The following is a 22,792-nucleotide window of genomic DNA, read 5'->3' as shown; positions in this document are numbered from 1 at the left end:
TACATGATAATGTGTTATCTCCTGCTATTCCTCCTGACTTTGTCACAATGAAAACAAAAATCAAAGCAGCATAATGCAGGATTTCAGACAGCAATGCTGAGAAATGTGACGTTTACCCGACTTCTCTTTTAATCTGAAAAATTTGTAAGATGAATAGGAATAGTGTCATATACAAGTTATCTCTATGGCTTCAACTGTGAGGATCTCTCACATCTTGAGGCAAATTTGCTCCTTCAGATAGCTTAATGTCTCTAAAGTTATGCTTGCCCAGGTCAGCACAAAGCCACTTTGAAGACAGCTGCTCTACAAGTGAAGCTGGCTTTCCTCAGAAAAGGGCTTGAAAACAATACATCACAGTCCAAATGGATGAAACAAAATCCACTTGTAGAATGGACTATAGTACCAGGACAATTGTTCCTCATTTCCTAACATTTGCCTGCTGCTGTTCATGTATATTTTATGTCTCATAGAAGCAGATAAAAGGGCTTGATCATTCAATATATCGATCATTTCTGAGGTGCTAAAAGGCTTTTACTTCGCTGGGGCTGAGGGTCCTTGCAGTGCTGCTCAACTCAATCAGTGAAAACTTTCTCTGTTTGATTCCCTGGGCATTTTCCAGGACCTTACAACAGTATGCAATTAAATAAAGAAAAATAATTGAATACCCACAGTAGTCTTCAAGACAGACCCCCATTTCAGCTTTCCAGAAAAGTCCTAGCACTGAAAGAGCTAGCCTAATAATATATGGCAAATAATCTGTAAAGAAAATTCTAACATTATATTCCAAACACACTATTTACAATTAACTGTTCTATTTGTTTGACCAACTCAATCAATGGTTAAATAACATTCAGTAAGTGTTCGTTACTAGAAGGCTTTTTCCCTGGTCAGCTACCGAATATACAATTTGTGAATGCATTTATTCATTACATTTCTAAATTTAGCTTGGACTAAATGTTATTAAAAACCAGCAAAACAGGTAAGAATTACTAGATACTGCAAACAAACGAAACCAGAACAAAACAGAAACAATTTTAAAGGCTGTTGCAGTTGACATGGAAAGAACAAGCACAGCTGACAGCAAAATAAGAATAAATTGGAATGAGTAAAATCTTGCTCCGAATTGTAAAGGCTCATTTTTATTACTCACATTTTGTCATGCAAATATTCATATAATCATGGAATACTTTAGGATGAAAACAACCTTTTGAGGTCACCTAATCCAATGCCCTGAACAAACTGAACTAGATGAGGTTGTTCAGGATTTTGCTTAAACTCAGAGTATGTCCAAGGATGGATAGTGTCCTACATCTCTGGACTACAGAACTCCACCCTGCACTTGAATTTCACTGCCCTTGAGATGAAACTTTTTTTCCTTGTATTTAATTGGTATTTCCCATGTTAAGACTCGTGTCTGTTGCCCCTTTTCCTGTCACTATGCATCTCTGACAAGACTAGATCTGGCTCTTCTAGAACCTAATATTAGGTAGTTGTGGGCAACAATATCCCTTAGACATCTCTTCCGTATATATGCAGATGTATCTAAAAGTAGAGTAAATGATATTGGCAATATCATTTTCATTGTTACAAGAGCAAGTGTCTCATCTAAAGGGAGAAAACTGAGCAACTCTAGAGGATAGGAAAAAAATATCATGAATTACTGACAAATATTTAGTAGCTCACACAAGCTGGTGAAGTCCACTTCTCTCTTCAGAAAATAATCATGCTGGGAAATCCTAATTTACTTGGTCTCTGTTCTCTTTTGTGACACAGTGTTTTAGACGGCATTTTCCCTGAACAACAAATGCAGAAGAACCTATGGCCTCAATGATTCACGTAACCCAAATGGTTTCTGTGCTTTTTACCTCAGGACATTCTTGCCCACACACAAATAAACTAATTAATCCACATCTCCAAATTTTCCCTCTAATCCAGAATTTATGTAAAGGAGATGAAGGTACAAACTCTGCTGTTATTTAGAAGAATATTCAAATGAAAAAGCATCTACACTGGCATTTTTCAGATGTCTGTAAATGAACAATTTCTCTAGGAATGAGACAAGCAAAGTAGTGCTGCTCATAAAAACCATTGAGATTATGTGTTTGGTGCAAGGTTTGCGGAGTCTCCATTTTTATAAAAGAAATCTTAGCCTACCTCATCCTACCTAATTCCAGGCACTGGACCAAGGCGTTCCAGGCTCCTTGTATGCTTGGTGGAGAAGACCAGGAACCATGGAGCACTTGGGATCTTCCATGGGTATGTTTTCTATGGAGAAGGGCCAAAATACCCCACCTTTTAAATTATAATTAGAGATCCTAAATTGCATTAGATCCTAAAGACAGTACAGTGAATCTGGTGAGTCTGCAAAACAATTGTCTTTGGATTTGACCCAGTAATCCAAGAATTCAAACAAACTTAATGAATATTTTTAGGACTGTATTCCTTAATACTTCTTTTTTGATCCCCAAAAGTGTCAAATGGGGGAAAACTACAAATTATAAAATATACAAAATCTCTCCAACCTACAGAAACTAATGAGGTTGGGGCCCCAAGAGAGATACTTTATATAGATAAATTCTCTTTTCAAAATAATCTAAATATTTCTGTCCAGAAAAAAATTAGGCAGTTTCCTTTTTTCCCATCGCTATGTTTCTCTGAATATATGGTCTAATACACCTGCCCATGCTTCTGTATCTTTTTTGTAAGATATTAGTAACCTAACCGGTTATCAGCATCTACTGAAATGAGAATATGTTTTCTAGAAATGGCTATTGATCTCCATTAATTATAAAGGGAGCCTGGAGTGAACGTCTCATATGCAGCTGTTTACAATTGGCTAGACGAATCACTTTCAACATAGCAATGGAGATAATAGGCAAAAACTATGCATAATTCAAGTAAAATGTTTCTGAATAATAAAATATTCAGTCTTCATTTCACCATAGACCTACTCTCATCTTTTGCACAACTTGAGTGGGGTAGTTTCACCCTGTTAGTGCAAGATTTCTTTAAAATTCTTTCTTAAACCACACTACTTAACTACAGTGAACTCTTTCTCCTGGTTTTTATTTTTATTTGGCCATCCATAGTGGAAACTGCAACATAGAATGGAAGACAGAGAAATGCTGGACTTGAAGGAGGATGTAGCATTTGAAATTCATCTTGATTCTACAGGTCTTTTCTGCCTTGAGCATAGCTCAGTACTCTCATTTCCAGAAGGGAAGTAATGACAAAATTTGCTTCTGTTTTCAGTTATACAAAGGTACACCATGATGTTTGCCCTTGAGACACCCAGATGGGACTGATAAAAATCCAAAGGATTATGACTCAACAGAATCACGTTGCATGTCAAGATGCGACTGTTGCAGAAAGTCGGAGCCATTCAGGCAGTTCTTGTGTCCTCCAACCACTATACTCAGTCCAAGTGCTACTGAGCATTTTTGTTGACTATTCATATGAGCTGAGGTCGAAATTGCAATTTAAATCAACATAAAGTGTCCTCTAGAACCCTGTGACTTCTTTTGCTTAAACAAGATTAAAGCAAAAGTAATTCATTTTGAGTCAATGGTGTTATACCAGCCTAAAACTGCAGCAAGAGAGGGCAGGTGATGAGCAGCTCTCTGCCAGCTGACACGGTTTGCGAACAGATGGTGCATTTCACAGCTCTCCCTCACTTCTCATATAGAAAAAGAAGGTAAGAACCAACCCACAAAGTTTTAATTCAACTTGTAAGAGAAATCAGCTTGGCAAATACAGAAAATCTGTGAATTTTACATCGCCATATTAATCATGCTGAAAAAAATGTTCGATTCCTGTATATGATCTGGCATCACTAAAGTGGTGCACAATCCTTGATAGTATGACTGAAGAACATATCTGTAACTTAAATACTGACCTCCTTAAATATATAGATATAATAATTATATTAGTTACTGGTTTTACTTTGAGTCAGTAATACAAAATATGCTTGCAAATGTAAACCAACACAGTTTTTAAGAATGCCTTTACATAAAGTAACTTTCAGTGTGCAAAATGTAAATGTAAAATTAGGCTATTTATTCTATAAGAGTTAGGTTACCCAGGCAAACTCACATCCTGGGGTTGCATGAATAAGAAATTGTTATTGGATTTGGCACAGGCAGATTCCAGGTTAATTCTTGCAACAGTTTATGTCATTCTGAATATCATTCCCTTCACAAACTGCCTCCTATACGTAAGTCAGCCAGCTGCTAATTTGCTCATTTTACATGAAAAATGGAGACAGAAATTTTCTCTGGATTTCAAGTAGTCCACTGACATGTCTGTTCCACAATACCCCCTCAGTGCTGGTCACTATCTCTACTTCACCTTAATTAACGAATGATACAATTCTGATTTCCTGTTCCCAATCTTTATATCAGTTTTAAAAATAGGTCCCCTCTTTATGCCACTAAAATGCTTTCATATCATTGAAGTGAGATTAGGGGCACGGTACAGTTGGTCTTTATGTTTTACCTATTCTGTGCAAAAATTAGTGTCCTGCATTATGCAAGAATAATTATGCGCAAAGACAATTTTGTAAACTCATCAGCAAAGGATGTGCTTAGGATCTAAATTAAATTTTACCTCAAAGCATTTGCCTCTGAAAAGAACAAACCTCAAATCACCTTTAACAGCAGTAGTTCCTATAAAGTTTTCCCAATGAAACATTAAAGGTTGGCTAACCTGCTTTTCCTTTCCTACTGAAAAGATTAAAGTTTCCTAGGGAAGCTAAATTTGCTAGACAAGCTCTTGGCTTTGCAAAGGAAGATTCAAAGACCCCAATGTTTGGCTTACCAAAGGAATAAACAGTAGTAATAAAACTCCTTGCACACATTATTCAAAGCTAGAAAAGCTCCCACCTGCCAGAGAACACATTTTTTATTCTTTGTCCTTATTTTTCTCTGTGACAGGAAGGAAAACGGTCATTAGTGAAAGTTTTGGTAGCTTTGTAAACAAGGCTTTCATCCTCCCAGAATTTCACTCAGCTCTCCTATGCAATGATACAAAGAGCATCACTGATTCATCAGGGAGGAATATCTATCCATCACAACTGATCAATCCCCAATACATGCCAGTGAGCAGAAGATGGAACAGTCTGCGTTCTCTACCCAATTCCTCAAAGCCACCCAGTCACCTGAGAATAGAAGTACTTCATCAATCAGACCATGGACTACCTCTGCTGAAAACGCAGAGATTGCACTCCCTTTGCCTTTGATTTATAGAGTATGCATTACTGCCTTTTAGTGCCTTTCGTTGAGATATGACAAGACCCCACACAGAGCTGGTAAAGTGCTTTTAAATTAACCGGAACAGCAAGATTAGTGTTATCCCTAGGGGCCAAAATCTTCATATGATCCTTCTTCTGCCCTTTAGCATGAAAGCCCTGACATCTTGACAACTTTAATAGATACCAAAGAGGCAGAGCAAGAAAGGAAGGTCTTCATAGTCCATCTTGTCTTTTTAAAAAGGCTGAGGGATATTAAAACAGTGAAGCAATAGCACTTGGGGCCAAGGGAAACAGGTAACAAGACAGTGCTTTAAAGGAAAATAGCAACCTTTAGGTATTGAGACAAAAAAACACCACCCAGAAATTTAGTTTTCATTATCCCTGTCCACCTCAAGTTCTTGTCACAGAAAAAAAAAAATCAAATGCTTTGATTTATAATTTCAAAGGTTAAATCTCAGTTACATCTCCTGGAATTTGATTTCCTGCTTAATTTTATATCTTCCACAATTTACTTTTGAATTTTGTTTCATCTTTAAAATAGATCTTATAATTGGCCTATTGTCAATGCACAACTTCATAAACACTCTGGATAAAGCAAATAAAAACAGTAGCAGAGAATATACAAAATAAAACCCCTGTCCTGTATAAATGGGCATTGTCCACAGTTAACAATGATAAATATATAAATAACACCATCTATCTTTAATCACAGAGTACTTCAGGAAAATGATGGCCCAGCACTACTGTAATTAAATTAATGAAAGTTTATCAGTTGTGTTCAAGCGGACCAGAGTCTGCCCTTTTCACAGTGCGAGATAAGTGCTGAAGGATCAGTTTAAGAACCAGTAAATAGACCACCTCTGCAACAAGATGTGATCATTGCTTCACAGGTGACATTAACTCTAAGACTTCAGAACAGTAAGGAAATCATTTTTCACAGGTGACTAAGACAACACATGCAACTTATTCTGTGAGCCCTATGGTTAACAATTAAAAAGCTAACAAACGTCTCCCAAAACCCATATGCTTATGTTTTCTCCCTCCACCCCCAGATCTATAGAGACAGTTAAAGATAGAGATGAGACAGGAGGTTACTCACCGTCGAGGAGTCACCGGTTCCGGCCTCAAGCGTAGCTCCCTCAGCACAGGTGGGTGGGTGGGTAGAAAGTTGACTAGCCCTGCCCCCATCTATGACATCACACTCTACCTCATAAAAGGTAGTGAAAGTGCTCTGAACTCCAGTCTGATTTCCGAGAGATACAGAAAAGAGATAGTGAGAGAGAGAGCAAGAGAAATATTGTGCCGTAGCGTAGAGATGAGGAGAGGGGACAACGTGTGCTGAAGGAGCTATGCTTGGTCAAGGAAACAGGGACTCTTCCACGATGAGTAACCCCGCTGTCTGGTGGTTCCTCTTACTTGCTCCCATAGCACAGGTTAAGCATGCAAGACCTACAGGGTAGGCTGATTGGGAAAGGGGAGAAATTTTGGCACCTTTTTTGATGAAAACCAGAAAGGATAGAAAGCTATATCTTTATTAATAGCTAATTAGCATCAGATTGGGTATTAATTACGTTAATAGACTTCAAATAACATAATTTTATATATGGTTTTGAACAGCCGAGCTGCACAAAACCATAAACACTGATGGAAGCAGCTGAAATTCTAGTGAATACAACTGGAATTACACTTGCATCCACCAATTCTGAATAAAAAATATGCATTCCAGCCCTCTGGGCTGACCCTTGAGTAAAGCCAAAGGGTAGACCACCAAAACCACTATATGAAGGAGGTCAAGAAAGAATTGTGGTTTTGTTGCATTGAAAATGAGAACTGACAAACTGTGCTGAAAGAACAAGTGAGGGAAGTATACAAATTTTGGGCATACATTTATTTACAGAGCACACTTTAAAGTTCCAGAAAATATCAACAAAATTGTAAAGAATTGTGCTGCTTTTAGAGACTGTACATTTTTAGACAGGGATGACCTTACAGGCTGAAGCACATTTGTTTTTCAAACAGCTTCCTAAGAACTGAAACTGGAGGGATTAAAATGGGATATTCATTCTAATTTATTGTAAATGGAATTTTTATCATCCAAATTCTGGAAAAGAAAGTCTGAGAGTAAACATAATTGCTTATGTTATCCACTGGGATTGTCTTAATTACCTAGTTGTATACTAAAATTGAAAAAAATAGTATATGCTGACAAACCTAACTCCATTAAATAAAACTGCACAGAGAACAGGGGACTCTTCAGTGCCAGTAAAGAGTGCTAGCATAAGATCCTGCCTTTTGGAAGAGGAAAATTGAGTGCTCCTTAAATCTCTTTTAAGAGTGTTAACAGCACAGAGTTAATATCAACATTTTCCCTTAGGCTTTTTGTTGCTACAAGGATCATGTAAACTGTAATCTAGTCATTATTATTTTTTCAGTCCTCATAATGATTAATGTGTATTCCCTGCTCTGTTTGTTTGGTCTTTGATTTTCTTTTCTTTCCTTCTATTTAAAAAGGAAAGAGTGTGACTAATGTCTAGTACCAGTCACTTCACCTAACAAGAGAAGGCACGTCTTTTTCTTCTTAACCTTCAAAACTTTTAATATAATCTAATCCTGCAGTATCTGCAGATGCTACTTTAAACCAGTGTATTTGTAGATTTAAAAACTCAACATGTCAGTTAGTCCAGTTGACTAAATGAAGAGCTATTGTGACTGTTAGAGATGATATGTAACTTCAGGAACACAATGCAAAACTAGGTTGCATCTGAGTAACATAAAGCGATGATAGTGCTGTGAATTTCAGTTCATAATTGAATTAAATACATGTCTATCTGATTTCTCATTACATCATCTTGATTTCAAGATACTTGCATATATGAAGACAGAGAGGAGGAAAAACACCTCTGGTATTATCATGTGTGTCTAGTAGTTTAAAGACAAAAGAGAAATTGAACTTTTAAAGGCTTTTATGGTAAAAAGTACCAAGTAGAAGTCAGTTAAATCATAACTTAGGTAAACTATGACTTGACTATTGCACCACGATTGTTTTTGCCAAATAAAGTAGGAATATATTTTGATCCCCTGTGACCATCAGACTTCATGAAGCCTAAGCAAGCTTGCTCATTCTGATGAATGTGTTCAGATTATATATCCTTAAATATGAGAAATATTACATTAGTAGTACCAGTTCTAAGATCTCCTAAAGAGTAATAAACTGTCTTTTATTGGAATAGAAACAGCAGCACAATTGAATTCCAGAAGACTGAGGATAGCCACAAATATTCTCCAGTAACACCACAAGATGAGAAATATGGTAGCTTCCATCATGGCAATGTGATATGAGCAGTTTGATAGATAAGGTAGCAGATAATACCCCAGATAGTACTTTGGACTAGCACTGCTCAAATCTGAAATCTTGTTTTGAACTGTTTAGGAGGGTATTCGTAGTTGATAAAAAAATAAGGGAAGAGCAAAAAAGATATGATCTTTGTGAGCATACACTAGCACACGTTACTCACCTAAATAGTGAACAAGAGCAGAGAGAGAATATACCTAAGTGAAAACGTGTTAAAAATGTATATACATTCAAGAAAGGAGGGGAATCTTCCAAGTATTCCAAGGAATACATTTAAGATTAAATGAATGCATGGAAATGCAAAGACAGTAAATGAAGACTTCAAGTATTTTCTTAAGTGTTGTAAGCTCAGCATAAAGCATAGGAAACTATGTAAATGCAGATAGAGTAATTGATTTAATAATTTGTATCCCACCACTAGAAACCAAGAAGAAGAAAAAGTCCATGTTCAGTTTGACATCAAAGATGTATCTGAGAAAAGTACTTTCTGTCTTGCTTAAAAAGATGGACAGATGATGGGAATGGGCAATCACCACTAAAGTACCAGTGGCTGCTTATAAAGTTTGAGTATAGCAAAACTGTGAAAAGCTGAGGAGTGCCAACTGCACAGAAACATCGTACTGCTATACCTACCGAAGGCAAGAATGGATATATGTGAGCAAAGATGTAACTTCCCTAATTTTTTTGACAATGGGAACGCTGAATCTAGCTGCAGATATAAAGAAGGATGAAAATGTTTCTGCCATCTTTTGAATCAGATAGTGATGCTATAATCCAGTTTTATACAACTTTAATTTGGTCTTTGATGAGATTTAGGACAAATCACTTGTATGTTTCGGCTAATTTTCTAATGATACTATTACCTACCTGGTAACACAACTCACAAGGTATATTGATGATGTCTTAGTAAAAATTAGAAAGAATTGATGTTTAAAGAAAGCATTGGAGAGTATCTAACAGTAAGAGGTTAGGTTTATTTTTTTCTGATACTGGACAGCTTTTTACTTTGACTCCATATGTCTTGATGACTTCATATCAATGCCTTGAATAAAATATACAAAAGAAACATTTTTTTAATTCTGTTGCTTAGAAATATTTTCTGTTTCTCCTATAAGGTAAATATAATAATAATAATAATAATAATAATAATAATAATAATAATAATAATAATAATAATAATAATAATAATAATAATAATAAATATGTTCCAAGTGTGAAAAAAATATTTCAGAGTTAAAGATATAATGTCACTTCCAACGTTCCTTGCTCAGTCTGATCTCTTCCTGAAGGCTACGACCTCCTACATGCAATGGAAATACATTCCTATTGTGAGTTACATTAAGCACTTTGTTGTAAGCTGGTTTGTTCAGTATTTGCAATTGCTTCTGCTCAGGCTGGGAAAACCTGTTGATGTTTTGCCTTGAGGGTATATCTTCTTGTCTGTGTTTCCATGTGTATGCTACTCATCTGCAACTCAGGTTGTCAAGAATTGTAATTAAAGTGAAAGAAACTGCTGGGTCTGAAGTTGTTATTCTTTTAGTATCTGCAGAAGCACCATCTGATAGTACTTTAGTACTATCATCTGATAGAACTTTAGAAGTCACATTAAGTCTCATCACTATCCAGATCAGGAAGGTAAATAATTGCAAGAACTGAAAGATGTACTTTTATATAAGGAACACAGTCCAATAACTCCTATTTTGTGTTAAATCTGTCATTATGTAAATTCAGTTCTCCATATTTCCATGTGCAAGAAACCTCATTTTGCTTTAAAACCACAGGATATACCTATCTGCAAATCTAAGAAGGCCAACTGAAAGACCCCATTGGAAATAAATTCTTATTTAATACAAAATGGTGAAGCTTTGTCCCAAATCACCTCCTTTACAGGCAGTAAGACAGGAAAAGAAGCAAACATGAGATAGCACTGAAGTCCTCTCTTTCCTCATAGTAATTTTTACAGGAATATTCCTTTAGGAACATACCTTAGGGTACATTAGAATGGTCTCTAAGCCTTGCTAATTATTGCAGGGCTGGTGTAGTTTGTGTATCAGAAAGCCGTAATATAGGAAAACAAGCTGGACTGAAGCCATAACTGCTGTAGCAGGCGAGCTTTGGATTTCAGAGTGGTCACTATTATTAAAACAAATGCAGTATGTAATGAAGCATATATATTAGTGTTTCCTTCAATTCTCTAATCTTTTTCTATCTTGATATTTGTTTCAAGCTTTAATCTTGAACCTGTAACACTTTGCTTTGTTCTCATGGAACTAAATGGTTTAACATTATTTGATATCAGAAATGTTTTTCTTTGCAGAAGACTCTTCTAATGAGAAATTGCAATAAATGTAAGCTTCAGAAATACATGAATATTTGTTACCTGATAAAGCACAAGAACATGTAGCCAAAATGGGTGTTAATAAGGATAAAAGTCTGACCTGTCTAAATTTTAACCTTCTAAATGCAGATAAATAGGTGGTGCGTGTGCTTCTTGTCTCCATGAATATATTCTAATGAGACAACTGCAGTGTGATTTTCCTTTGCAAATGAAATTCTAGATAACATCTTTTCACTTATGCAGGATATATTGTTTCATATTTATGTGTGTGTTTATGTGGGCATTTATATATATAACAAGATCTTTTCTTAGTCCTTAAAATAGGCAGAGCATTGTAGCTTCAAAAGAACTGAGATTGTTTCATAATAAATATTGTTGAATTTTTCAGTTATTTCGTAAGCTTCATTTAACTATTTTTCCTTACATAATGTAAACTCAGCCCACCACCAATCCACCTTCATTCATCTGCTTCAAAGAAATAATCATAACACTAATAAAAATAAATCAAACTCTCCAAAGTCTTCTTTGCTTTTCTTTAGGTGGATCATACTTATGATCCCCAGGTTCCCAAGGCTCAGGGTATATACTGGTTAATACTATTATTGTCCAATCCAGCAACAGTTATAACGGCAAACCATGTGAACTCACCGACGCAGAAATAAGATCCTATGGGAACTTTCACTGAGCTGAATCAAAACGCTGTGCAAATATCACTTGAAAAAGACCTCTTGAGGTCTCTTGTACATCTTTTGACTTGAAATGAGTTGATTATCGACATTAGATCTACTCAGCTGCTGCAGTGTCCCCCTGGGATTTGAACCCCTTCAAGGATGCCAATTGCTTAAAGTCTCTGGGCTCCTGGTCCGCACTGCTTTTACTGGGAAGCAATAGGTATACACTTCATCTAATGAATTAAATTTTTATTATTGTTACATATTTGGAACAGGTGTTGTAAATGGCTTTAAAGACACTATAGATACATCTATTTATGTAATTTTTTTTCTTTATTTGTGTTTGAGCTGTTTCATAGGATAACTGGGAATTCTTCACCATTTTAACTTTCAGAAAGCCGTAAGACAGTGTTTCCATAAAATACATCATATATAATGAATATATGACCATTAGGATTTTTATCAGCACTCATTTTGATTAAGCTGCATAACTCACTGATGTCTTCATCCTTTAGGAGTAGTAAATTGACTCAGTGTCAGGATGATAAAATTTTTATGTTACCACATCATCAGGTAGTCCCTTTCTTGGACAGTATATTGAGGGACACGGCCTGTGCCAGCAGGACTTGGAGACTCCTGTATTAGTCACAAATAGAATAGCTCAGACAACTTCTTCTAGGTAAAGGCTTATCAAAACCTGTATATTTGTAAGTATCATGTGCTTCATATAGCCATATATTTTGGAACAGAATAGACTTACTATGGCTTTATTTTACCCTCAGATCTATCAATATATCTGCTTACATTCAAACACATATGCAGAAGATACTTAAATATATCTCCATACCAAAAGTCACAGCTGAAAAATCTCCCTGTATTTTTCATTTCTTCCAAAGCAAATGGCATGAGCTAGTTGAATAGAAAGTATTAACAAATCCATGCCTCTCACTTTCCCCATCTAGCCTGAGCCATTCCATCCTGGAAGCTGTAGTTTTACAGTGGTAACTTCAGGGCTGCAATAAAGACCCCAAGTTTTTCTTTTCTCTCCTTGCTTGTTCTACTAGGAGAGTAGAGATTACTGTGGAGTCCAACCAACTTTCTGGTCCTGACTTTATCTCAGTCCTTTCCCACAACTGAAATGCTTTGATTTCATATTCTTATCTTACTTTTGGTTTGGCTTTTTCTTCCTGTGACCTTTTCATATCTCACATTTCAAGTTCTTTGGCTTACTTTATTCTTTCCAAAGTCCTCCCCTTTATCTGCTGTTTTCGTTCCAAGTCTCAGAACGGAACTCCTTCCCATCAATGCCACCCTAAACAAATATAATTCCATGAGTCCTGTCTCACATTATTTCCACAGTATTGGTACATATGGTACGCTGTACATATTTGCAAAGCCCCGTTTTTGCCATTATAACTTCTTACTCCAATCTTGTGGTGAAACAGTGGGTAAACATGAAAAGCAACTTAAAGAAGAGAGGGAGAGGGAGAGGAGGAAAGGAAAGGACCGAAATTAGAAAAAAAAAAACAATCACAAAAATGAAATTATATACTTAAGCAATCTAGCAATTATTTAATGGTCCCTAGGTCCATCTTCCACTTCCCTTTACCAATTTGAGTATATTCATGTGTGTTATATCCTTTTGTCATGTATTACCACAACCCAAACCCTAGTCTTGCAATCATGTCACAGGTTGGACACTGGACTACATCTCTTCTTTGTGATGTATAACTCTTTGACCACTGTTTGAACACGAACACAGCAATTATTTAGGAATAACTGCTTACACTCAGCTCCAAGTAAAACGAAACATTAGCAGACAAAATAAAAAATTTCTATTAGTGGTATCTATTAATCACTAAGATCAGCCTGGTCTTAGCTCAGGTGTTTCCTACTGAGAGCAGTGACAGCTTGCCAGTCCAAGCAGCCCATCCCAGAAATACCTACAAAGCCTGGTTTATCAGACTGTTTCTGTGAGTATACTTCATGAAGCACTCTTCCATTTCTGTCAGAAATTAAAATTAAAACTTATTTTGTTGCTAGCTAAGTAATAGGAGTAACCGTTTTGCACTCCTGACAATCTTGAAGAAAAGGAATTTGATTTGTCAGTTTGCCAACTCTCCCTTCATCAAATTTTCTTTTACATAATGCTAAATTCTTGCCTGATTCGGGAGGAATTAAATTGCCTTATTTACCAAACTCTAAACCAACATTTTCTCCATCCTCTTAACCATTTTAAATGCAAAGATTCCCTCTGATTGCCCTGCTTGAAAACAAACAAAGGAAAAACCCCAGAAAGACTTTCTGATGTGGGGAAATGAAATACCACATCAGTGGCTCTTAAGTAACTGCTTATGCACAAGCTGTTAATCCAAATTCACTGCAAGGTGGCCTCACTTGCTTTTAACAGCGGGTGAACTTCAAATTACCCGACTTTTCTTTGAGTCTATAGAATTTATAAGGAGCAACTTGAAACTTCACTACACATATGCAAAATAACTTGTTTTTACAGCACAAGGTAGTTTAGGGTGATCCGGCCTCAAATGAAGGAAATGTAAGAGCTTTAAAACATTTTAGTTTAACAGAGGTAAAGTGAGAGGGAAACTTTGCCGGCTCACTTAAGTAATTGCTGGATAGACAATGTTATTCTGTGATAAATAATAAGAGATTCATTCTTTTTTGATGAGAACTATCTATTTCTGATTACCTTATTCTTATCACTGATCAAGAATAAATGTACAGTTATTTTGCAGTGTATCTTACATCTGTTAATATTTTTATGTATCCAACCTCCCAGTCCAGCTGTTAAAGGAATTTTCATCATGTCCTACCCAAATGTAATGAAATGTCTCCAAACCTTTGACCTTCCTTTTTTTCCTTGAAGTCCTCACTTAACTTTACCAAGAAAGAACTCCTAGATAAAGTCTTAACTAGTCTGGCATCTTCAAAATGTTATAAGAATCCTTCTCTTATTATTGTAGCTGAGCCTATTATGCTAAGATAAATGGGCTCTTGAAAGTAATTGGAAATTGGAGGCAGCTAAAGTGTATGTTTGGAATTTGCTTTGGCTATTGATTCAGTATATTTGGACAGCGTTCAAAGGTACGTGGCTGTTACTCTGTATGACACTGCAGATCTATCTGGCTCAGAAGTTTCAGACTTTTTGGGCAAATTTTCTGATAATACAGCTGATTATTTCTGTAGAGTTCTAAATCAAACCTGAACACAATAGGGGGCTGCCTTGGATAAGGGATTTGCTTAGGTGCTGTTCAATATAATCCTGCAGGAAAGACTGTAACAAAGCTACAAACATAAACAAGAATTTTTTAAAATGTAAGCTCATAGCCTAAACGGAGACTAGGTAAATGAGCTGATCGGCTTCGGAACAGCAGTAAACAGAACAAGTGGATATTTATCCTAGGGTAAGAAATGAATACATAGATCTGTTTTATTGCAATGGTCTAGCTAACAAGAGTCAGATGGGAGTACTAAAAAATAAAGCAGCCCTAGAGTTAGAAGAAGTCTGAATTTTTATCCAAATAAGAAACACCATGGTTAAAACTAACTCTGTTCAACAAAATATCATGTAAGGCTATCTATCAGCATGACCTAAGTATATGTAAATGTATTTACTTCACTGACAGCAGCATATGCTCAGCACCTCAAAGGATTCATTCCAATACCATGGTGCAACTCATTATGAAGGAAATACGCATTGCATTAAGTAAACTAAGGCAAGAAACAAAGAAAATTATTTTGAAGTTCTTTTAGTCTGTGATTTTATTAAGGGAGGTTATTTACTCTTAGAGGGGAATTAGAAATTGAATATTCAAATTTAAAATAACAGAAACATATATCTGTTCATGGACCAAGGTCAAAGAGACTTTTATGAGAAACAAGAATATGATACAGATTATGAAGTTTTCTTAAATATTTTGCATTTTTTGAATATTAATTCCTTTTTAGTTTATCTAACTTCCACTTCACCCCTTTTCTCTACTTTCTTCCCATAATCTTCTTCAGGTTTACTTGATTTCTCAGTGGAGAACAGGTATCACATGTTCTTTTCCTTATTTTTAATTTCAAAATTCAATTGGAATCAGGAATTAAGAGTCTCACCTTATAATATAAAGGGCCAAGTCAACAGATAGTCTAAATTGGCCTTGCTCCATTGATATTAATGAGGTCAGGCTGATGTGTGCTAACTCTCAATTGCCAGATCTTACTTATCTGGTGAACATAATTTTGCTATCTGCATGCAGAGAATTTGATGGGAAAGATCAAAGGAGAGAAAGAGCTGGGGAAAAAGGAATAGAAGAAAGAAAGGGGAAAAAAACAGTGGGTTCTTTGCTGAAATAATTTACACTTCAGGAGTTTGACATTTTCTTACTTTTTGATCTGTTTTTCTATTTGCAGCAAAGTCAGTGATGCCAAAAAGAACCACTTCGTATGCTATGCTAGTATCATATCAATCTATAGAGGAAAAAGCAAACAAGATCAGCTTTATCCTTATTTTAAGAGATAAACCATACTGAACTACTGAATCTTGTGGGAAAAAAATAGAAGTTTCAGCAGAAGATATATAGCACATTATATGTTATGTACACAGTATTTTTGAAGTTGTTGCAACACATTTTTCTCTAACAGCTATAAGAACTGTGGGGTGGCTTTCATCTGTCTGTTAGGTTTTAATTGGGTTTATGTCTCTTTTCTTTTTACACAAATATACATATGCCCACACATAGATTCATATATACATATGCATACATTCATTTATAAATATTGATTAATATTCTTAATGATGCAAAAAAATTCAAGCAGCAAGTCTACTCCCCATAATAATTCTGAATAATAACTCCTCTTTTAGATTGGTCTGAATTATATTGTGGTTCTTTTAAAACACAGTAGTAAATTACAATATTGTAATAATTATCCTGGTGCTTCATATTTACATCAAACCATTTAAATATAGCACATTCACATAAACTTCTATAGTCATAGGTTGGGAGTCTTGAATTCTGGATTTCTCTTATGCTTCTAACATTGTACTGTATGCAAGTTGCCAAATAATGGTATTTCATTTTAACGTAAATAAAATACTGCTTATTTGTAAATAGCTATCCAAGAGAAAATGAAGAAGATGGAAGCAGAAGCAGCAAGTAGACAAGCAGATGTAGATGTGCACTTGGATACCAGATCTCTGGATAGCAAAAGAGCATACAGTACCCAGCACCTTGAAGATAAAACACTATCAGGAAAGTGTTGTACTAACTGTGTTAGACCAGACAACAAGATAATGCTCTCAAAAAGGGATGCACAGGAGTTCAGTTCTCTATATCACCTCCTGCAACAGCAGAAGAAGCAAGCTGGGCAATCCATTTTTTCTCTATGTCAGTACTACTGAGTCTTCGGAGCAGACCAAAATAATTTCTGTGGTTGAAGCTTGTTTTGTCTTTATCTGCAACAGATCGCAAAAACCCAACCAAACAGAAACATAATGGTGATGAAGCCTGGTAAGCAGCAGATGCTAACAATGCCAGACTGGAAATGATGAAGTCAAGCAGTTTGGCCACTTAAATTTCACAACGGATGATGATGTTCCAATAACGAATAGATGCTAGAGATTCACAATGGCTTATTCAGCATCCACACACACTGAATAAAGAGACTTGAAAAAGAAACACACAAAACCACAAAAGCCAAGCTGATAGAAGCACTGATTTGGGTAACTGTTATAGATAGATGAATATGACAACTCAATGAGTATGAAAAGCTGGACCCAGATGGCAGTAGGTAAGAAAAGATCATAGCATTTACGATGCAGCATAGCTGGCAGCGAAACAAGGACAGATTACTCCATTAATAACAGGAAAATGGAAGAGGATCTTTTCACCGCTGTGGGAAGATCAAGGTATTAAAATTACATATGTACACACATCAAGAAGTGAAGACCAGTTGCAGGACAGACACAGGAACATTTAAGCAGCTCCTTTTAGAATTGCATATATGACCTCAGAATGTTTGTTCCAAGAAAGGCTGGCAAATGTTTAAGACCTTCTATAGTGCTTTGCAAAAAATCAAAATGTTATGTGGTTGAGAACATTTGCTCTGACTTCCGACATGTTTGAGGAAGGCCAGTGATTTCACTGGGGAATATTATGGATGAAATGAAGGGCATAAGTTAGTTGTCCTAACAATCTTCATACTTGATTGGGCTTAAACATTTAAAGGGTGCTTTTTCAAAACTGCATTTGAAAACAATCTTGTTTCAAGTACCTTGGGTCTCACAAATCTCCATCATTTTGAAAACAGACTAAGGAGAGTGTTACATATTATACCTTTACATACATATGGTCTGTGTTTGAGTTAGAAGATAACAAATGTGTCATGGGGCTAATACTAGGGTGATTAGTTGAAAGAACTAAACAAGAAAATAATGGAGAGCAGCAATTGCTACTGCTTGGTTCTAGTAATCTCCCAGAGGCAGAGTCCAACATTAGGAGAATTAAAGAAAAAAAACAGTTTAAAAATGTAGAAAGCTCATTGTTTATAATGTTACTACTGCTGCTCATTCTTGTCTTTATTTCTAAAAAAGATTGTAAAAAGTTTGTAGCATTCATTGAAAATAACTGAAATAACTGGATGGGAATTAGACTATATAATCATTGTGCTTGCCAATAGTATTTGAAAACAGCACGTGCATCAAAAATTAAAATATTTTGCTGGCCTTCCAGAGTTTTTGCTAAACCTAGTGTGCATTGGAACCTGAGTGAATGAAATCCCATTAGTCAATACCATTTTGACAATATGCACTACATACAGAGCTGGCTTCTGCACAGAGGAAGGAAATTACTAGTGCTAACAAGGGAAAGAAGGTTTATAATGAGCAAATATACAAAATCTCTAAATAATTATAATATTCACAGCTTGGCAATGACTTTCTGGGCTATGAAATTACTTTTTTTTTTTTTTTGAAAAATGAAGATTTTACAAGGTTAGTATAAACAAAGGGTAATTGGAAAATCAAATTGCTCTACGCAAGTTATTGTAAGGTCTGGAATAATGGTGATAGCATTTTAAAAAGCTTGCTTATGAATCACTGTATTTTTGTTTTGTACACTATTGCCATCAAAAACGCTCCCTTTCAAGTGCTACATGGCAAACATAAAGGGTTAAATACAAATACCAACTTACCCCTGAAACAATAAGTTCTCCACCCAGGTTCTGAACCTCTGCCTTCACTTTACTGCAGATATTGAGCTGGTGGCAGTAGAGGGCAATGCGCTGCAGGTAGGCCAGCAGATCCTGTTTGCAGGCGGAGTCAGGGCACTACAGACAAAAGAAGATTTGATTAGATACAGATGAATTTGTATAATTATAGAGTGTCAATCATAGGTGATAGTGGCAATGTTTGTATATTAGATGGATCCACTTTATCTTTACATGGGATACTTGATGAAATGTGAAAATTTGAGCTATACCTTTCATTTAACTCAAGACTTATGAATTGGAGCCTGAAGATGCATTATGCAATTTTGTAAAAAAAGAAGAAACTTCTCTGTGTGCCACTAATAAAAGACAATGAAAATAATACTATTGCCATGTTTGTGGGGCAGGTTCACTTATAATATCAATTTGTACAGAACAGAAGAATCTATTGAGCAGCCAAAGACCAAGTTTGACCGGAACCCCAGGTTGTCAGCTGGCTGTCCAGGTTAAGATACAACACAGATGAGTTGAAGTCCAGATAAACCCAGTTCTTATTGGGTACATCCACTCTAATATCAACTCTTGATTGTCTTGCCAGCTTCCCTTGCGTTTCTGGAGACTTTCAGAGGACACACCTTTGCTTTAGATTTGGACTCAAAAGGCAGAACTGAAGCTGCTTGGGTTTGGTACTGACAGCTTTGGCAAGCTTCTTAATGCATAAATACCTTAATCTGTGCCAAAAGGAAATTTTTTACTAGATTGTGACATATCACAGAGTCTCTCAGGAGATGACATCAGTCTTGCAGCCCTTCTCAAGAACACAATGAGATACGTTGGTCCTTCTACAGGTCTAAGGGACACCTCTTTGTACTAGAGGGAAGCTTATCCACAGTCCTGTACCATTTTGGATTCTGTGATTCTAAAATGTGTTTTCATAGAATCATTTTGGTTGGAAGAGATTCTCAGCATTGTCGAGTCCAACCACAACATACTCTCAATACAAAGTAAATTAGGTCAAAAGTGGCAGATTCAGTGAAGGCTTTAAATTAATATAACCAGAAAAGGGCCAAGAACAGTTTATTCATAGCCTATGGCACTTTTAATAAAAGCTGCATCATCCCCCACAATATCAGCATAATAAACAACACTCTCACAGTTAATATTCAAAGTCTTGCCCCAAGAAAAGAGACCACAGTAGTTCACACTAATGAAACATTGCTAAGGGGTCCATTGCTAACAGCATTTCTCCAATAAATACTCTTTAGGGCTACCCAAAATAGTGTGACTGACAATGTTCTTTGAATGTATAGCTTAGGGAATAAAGAATTAGGGATTTTTGAATACGTCTTTTTAGCATCTTACAAAGTTTATGCTCAAGTTTTCTAAAATATTGTCAGAGGACTTCAATAAAAACTGATAGAATTAAATACAGACGAGTCAACAGCGTCGCAACCTCTGACTTGACATGATCGCTCTGGCCCCAACAACTGATGCTGGCAAGTGATATGTTTGCTGTGAAGTAGTTGCATATATTGCCGTCTATAACTCTGAAAACAGCCACTTTGCTTTTTTTCTCTCCCTTTAAGACTAACAATAAACAAAGCTGAAGGTTCACTGTGGCTGTTAGGTTTACTCTGCTCCATACTTACACCAATGCTACAATTTCTCTTTCCAAAGCAGAATCCCTGAGAGACCCATTCTCCCTGCTGGTGACAATTTAATATAGAAATATTTACCCTACTCGTCAAGTCTGTGACCCGAAAGAAATGAACTTTGAAGCAATATGTCTAGAGAGCTGACAAGGCTTTAAATACAAGTACTTTGGAGCGAATGGAAACGCAAGATCTCATTGGAGCAATAATTAAAAACGCAACTGTCCATAAAAAGTTTATATTGTGTGTCTCCAAAGTTCTGTAAAATATCATTAAAGCATAAGCATTAAAACAAACACTTCATTCTCATAGTGATTTTATTCTTTATTATTGAAGACTGCATGTTACAGTCTTCAGAAATTTAAAATCTGACTCAAGCCAATACACTCTAAGCATAGCAAGTCTCTTCGTGTTTCTTTCTTTAAAATATTCCACCTCTGCAGAAATTGTAGACTAGGAATTTCACAAGCTGACAGATGGATTTCTTCTTTTTTATGCTAAAATGAACAGATGCTACATCTCAAGGACTGGAACGGGTTAAATACAGGAAAAAATGCTTGTTGATAATGAAAAAGCTTAAACTCAACATTTCTGAGGTTATAGGAAAATGGGCAGCTTCGGGTTTCTTGCCACTCTGGTCCATATTCCCTGGCAGGATGTGTTACACTCTATTACAAGCTTACTTGAAGAAGAAAAATAAATACTTATTTTAAAGAGAAAGACTAGTTATAGCTCCTGCTTCCAGTAAACTTTGTCCTGATGACAATGAAAAGAAACAAACTGTAAAGCTTACAAAGGAAACAATAGTAAAATTTAACTTGCCTACATTTAAATTAGCTACCTTAGAACCTGAGTTTGAAATTTGGCTCTTTACTTTTAATATGGTGTTTCCTCTTGTTGTCCATATGGATATATAATCCCATGGGAAAGAAAGAGGCTGAATATAGCAAGTTCATCTTCCTATTTGTGACATGAATTTGGAAAAATGGACTGAGCACGCAAACCATAGAACACAGAGCAGGGGGCTGCAAAGTGAAACCACAATACCCTGATGCAAAGCAAAAGAAATGGAGTCAGTGAATCTTGAAAGAGAAGTGTGTGATATTAAGGGAAGTTGCTGGAAGAAAGAGCTGAAAATAATATAAGGATTCCTAGGCATATGGCAAGGGTAACCGAGCATCCAAGTTTCTACTGCTTTCATGACAGCAAATGTATTAGTCTAATTCTAATACAATCACCTGGGTCCAGAAGGGAACAATTCAGGCATTTCTGAGGTTTAGAGAGACTCATTTATGAATTTTCTGCACTGCAAAACCCAAGTTGTTTGGTATAGAAAAACATCTATTCAATTAGTAGAGCAGTATCCAGGGAGTGACTTCCAACAGGTAATTTTCTGGCAAGATAACCTTTTCCTGCAAAAGGCAACTCATTGATAGAGGTTACATTATATTTCTGCTCATTGTTTGCTGTTACCTGATCAGCTACCGCCCGTGCCAATTTGTCCATCCTCGATCCTGCCTCTGCAATCTTCTTGGCCGCATTAATGACATCTGATGTATTCTTTAGGGGGCCTTTACCCCTGTGAAACACAATACAATTATGCACAATCTCAATAAATCACGAAAGACAACAGTTTTAGTGACCTTGTTTAGTGTTTGATTTTAAAATAATAATGTGAATGACTTCTTAACTTATTACAACTTCATCTTTTAACTACTTTATGGTACAGCTTGATTAAGAAATTGCTCTGCTATATTTCCTCTCTCACAAAATGGCTCACTAGCAATTTAGTCTGATGGCACCTTCAAGCACATGAACTACATTTAATAGTATAGGCATTTTTAAGTGCTCATTAAGCCCACATTCATTCCGGAATACACAACTATTTCAAAATTATGTTATTCCCAAGGCAGTGTTAAATATTAAGCCTGTCATGTCTAGATCAAGACTGTCACATTTTAGAAAACCTTTTCTGGTAGATTTTTGTCAGAAAATGAAGATACTTGGGGCATAATCCTTATGTTACACTAAAATGCTACACTTAAAACATAATTAGTTTTAAGACTGATCTTTCACTAGACTCTTCAGATGATGGACAAACCTCTGATTTTAGTCCTTAAAGTTACTAAAATGTACATAGACGAAAAGTAAAAAGTCACTGAAGACTTTTCTGAGTTTGCAACATTAATTCTGTTTGTAATAAATGTGTAACTGCTCCTGGGAATGGCTCAGTTGGAAATGAGCTGATTTTTCTCTCTTTTTTTATACAATGTAGAGAAATATAGGTTCAGATAAAATTGACAGAAAATCAGAATTTGATAA

At 36.0% G+C, this 22,792-nt stretch overlaps 1 protein-coding gene across 6 annotated transcripts in view; it reads right to left on the bottom strand.

Annotated features, from left to right (window-relative positions):
• CTNNA2 (catenin alpha 2) overlaps window positions 1–22,792 on the bottom strand; it is a 486,439-nt gene that overhangs the window by 8,317 nt on the left and 455,330 nt on the right. For 3 of the 6 annotated variants that reach the window (XM_065060245.1, XM_065060247.1, XM_065060246.1), the window contains 3 exons: window positions 21,944–22,049; window positions 18,804–18,938; window positions 6,348–6,491 (listed from right to left, as the gene is read on the bottom strand). In XM_065060245.1, coding sequence (XP_064916317.1) covers window positions 6,348–6,491; window positions 18,804–18,938; window positions 21,944–22,049 — 385 coding nt within the window. Of the gene's footprint in view, window positions 1–2,145; window positions 2,266–6,347; window positions 6,492–18,803; window positions 18,939–21,943; window positions 22,050–22,792 lie in introns of those variants that run through there. The other 3 variants (XM_065060243.1, XM_065060248.1, XM_065060244.1) reach the window with 2 other exon arrangements.

The sequence above is a fragment of the Columba livia genome, chromosome 4, assembly GCF_036013475.1.
Source record: "Columba livia isolate bColLiv1 breed racing homer chromosome 4, bColLiv1.pat.W.v2, whole genome shotgun sequence".
NCBI lineage: Eukaryota > Metazoa > Chordata > Aves > Columbiformes > Columbidae > Columba > Columba livia.
This window is presented reverse-complemented; position numbering and strand designations above follow the sequence as displayed.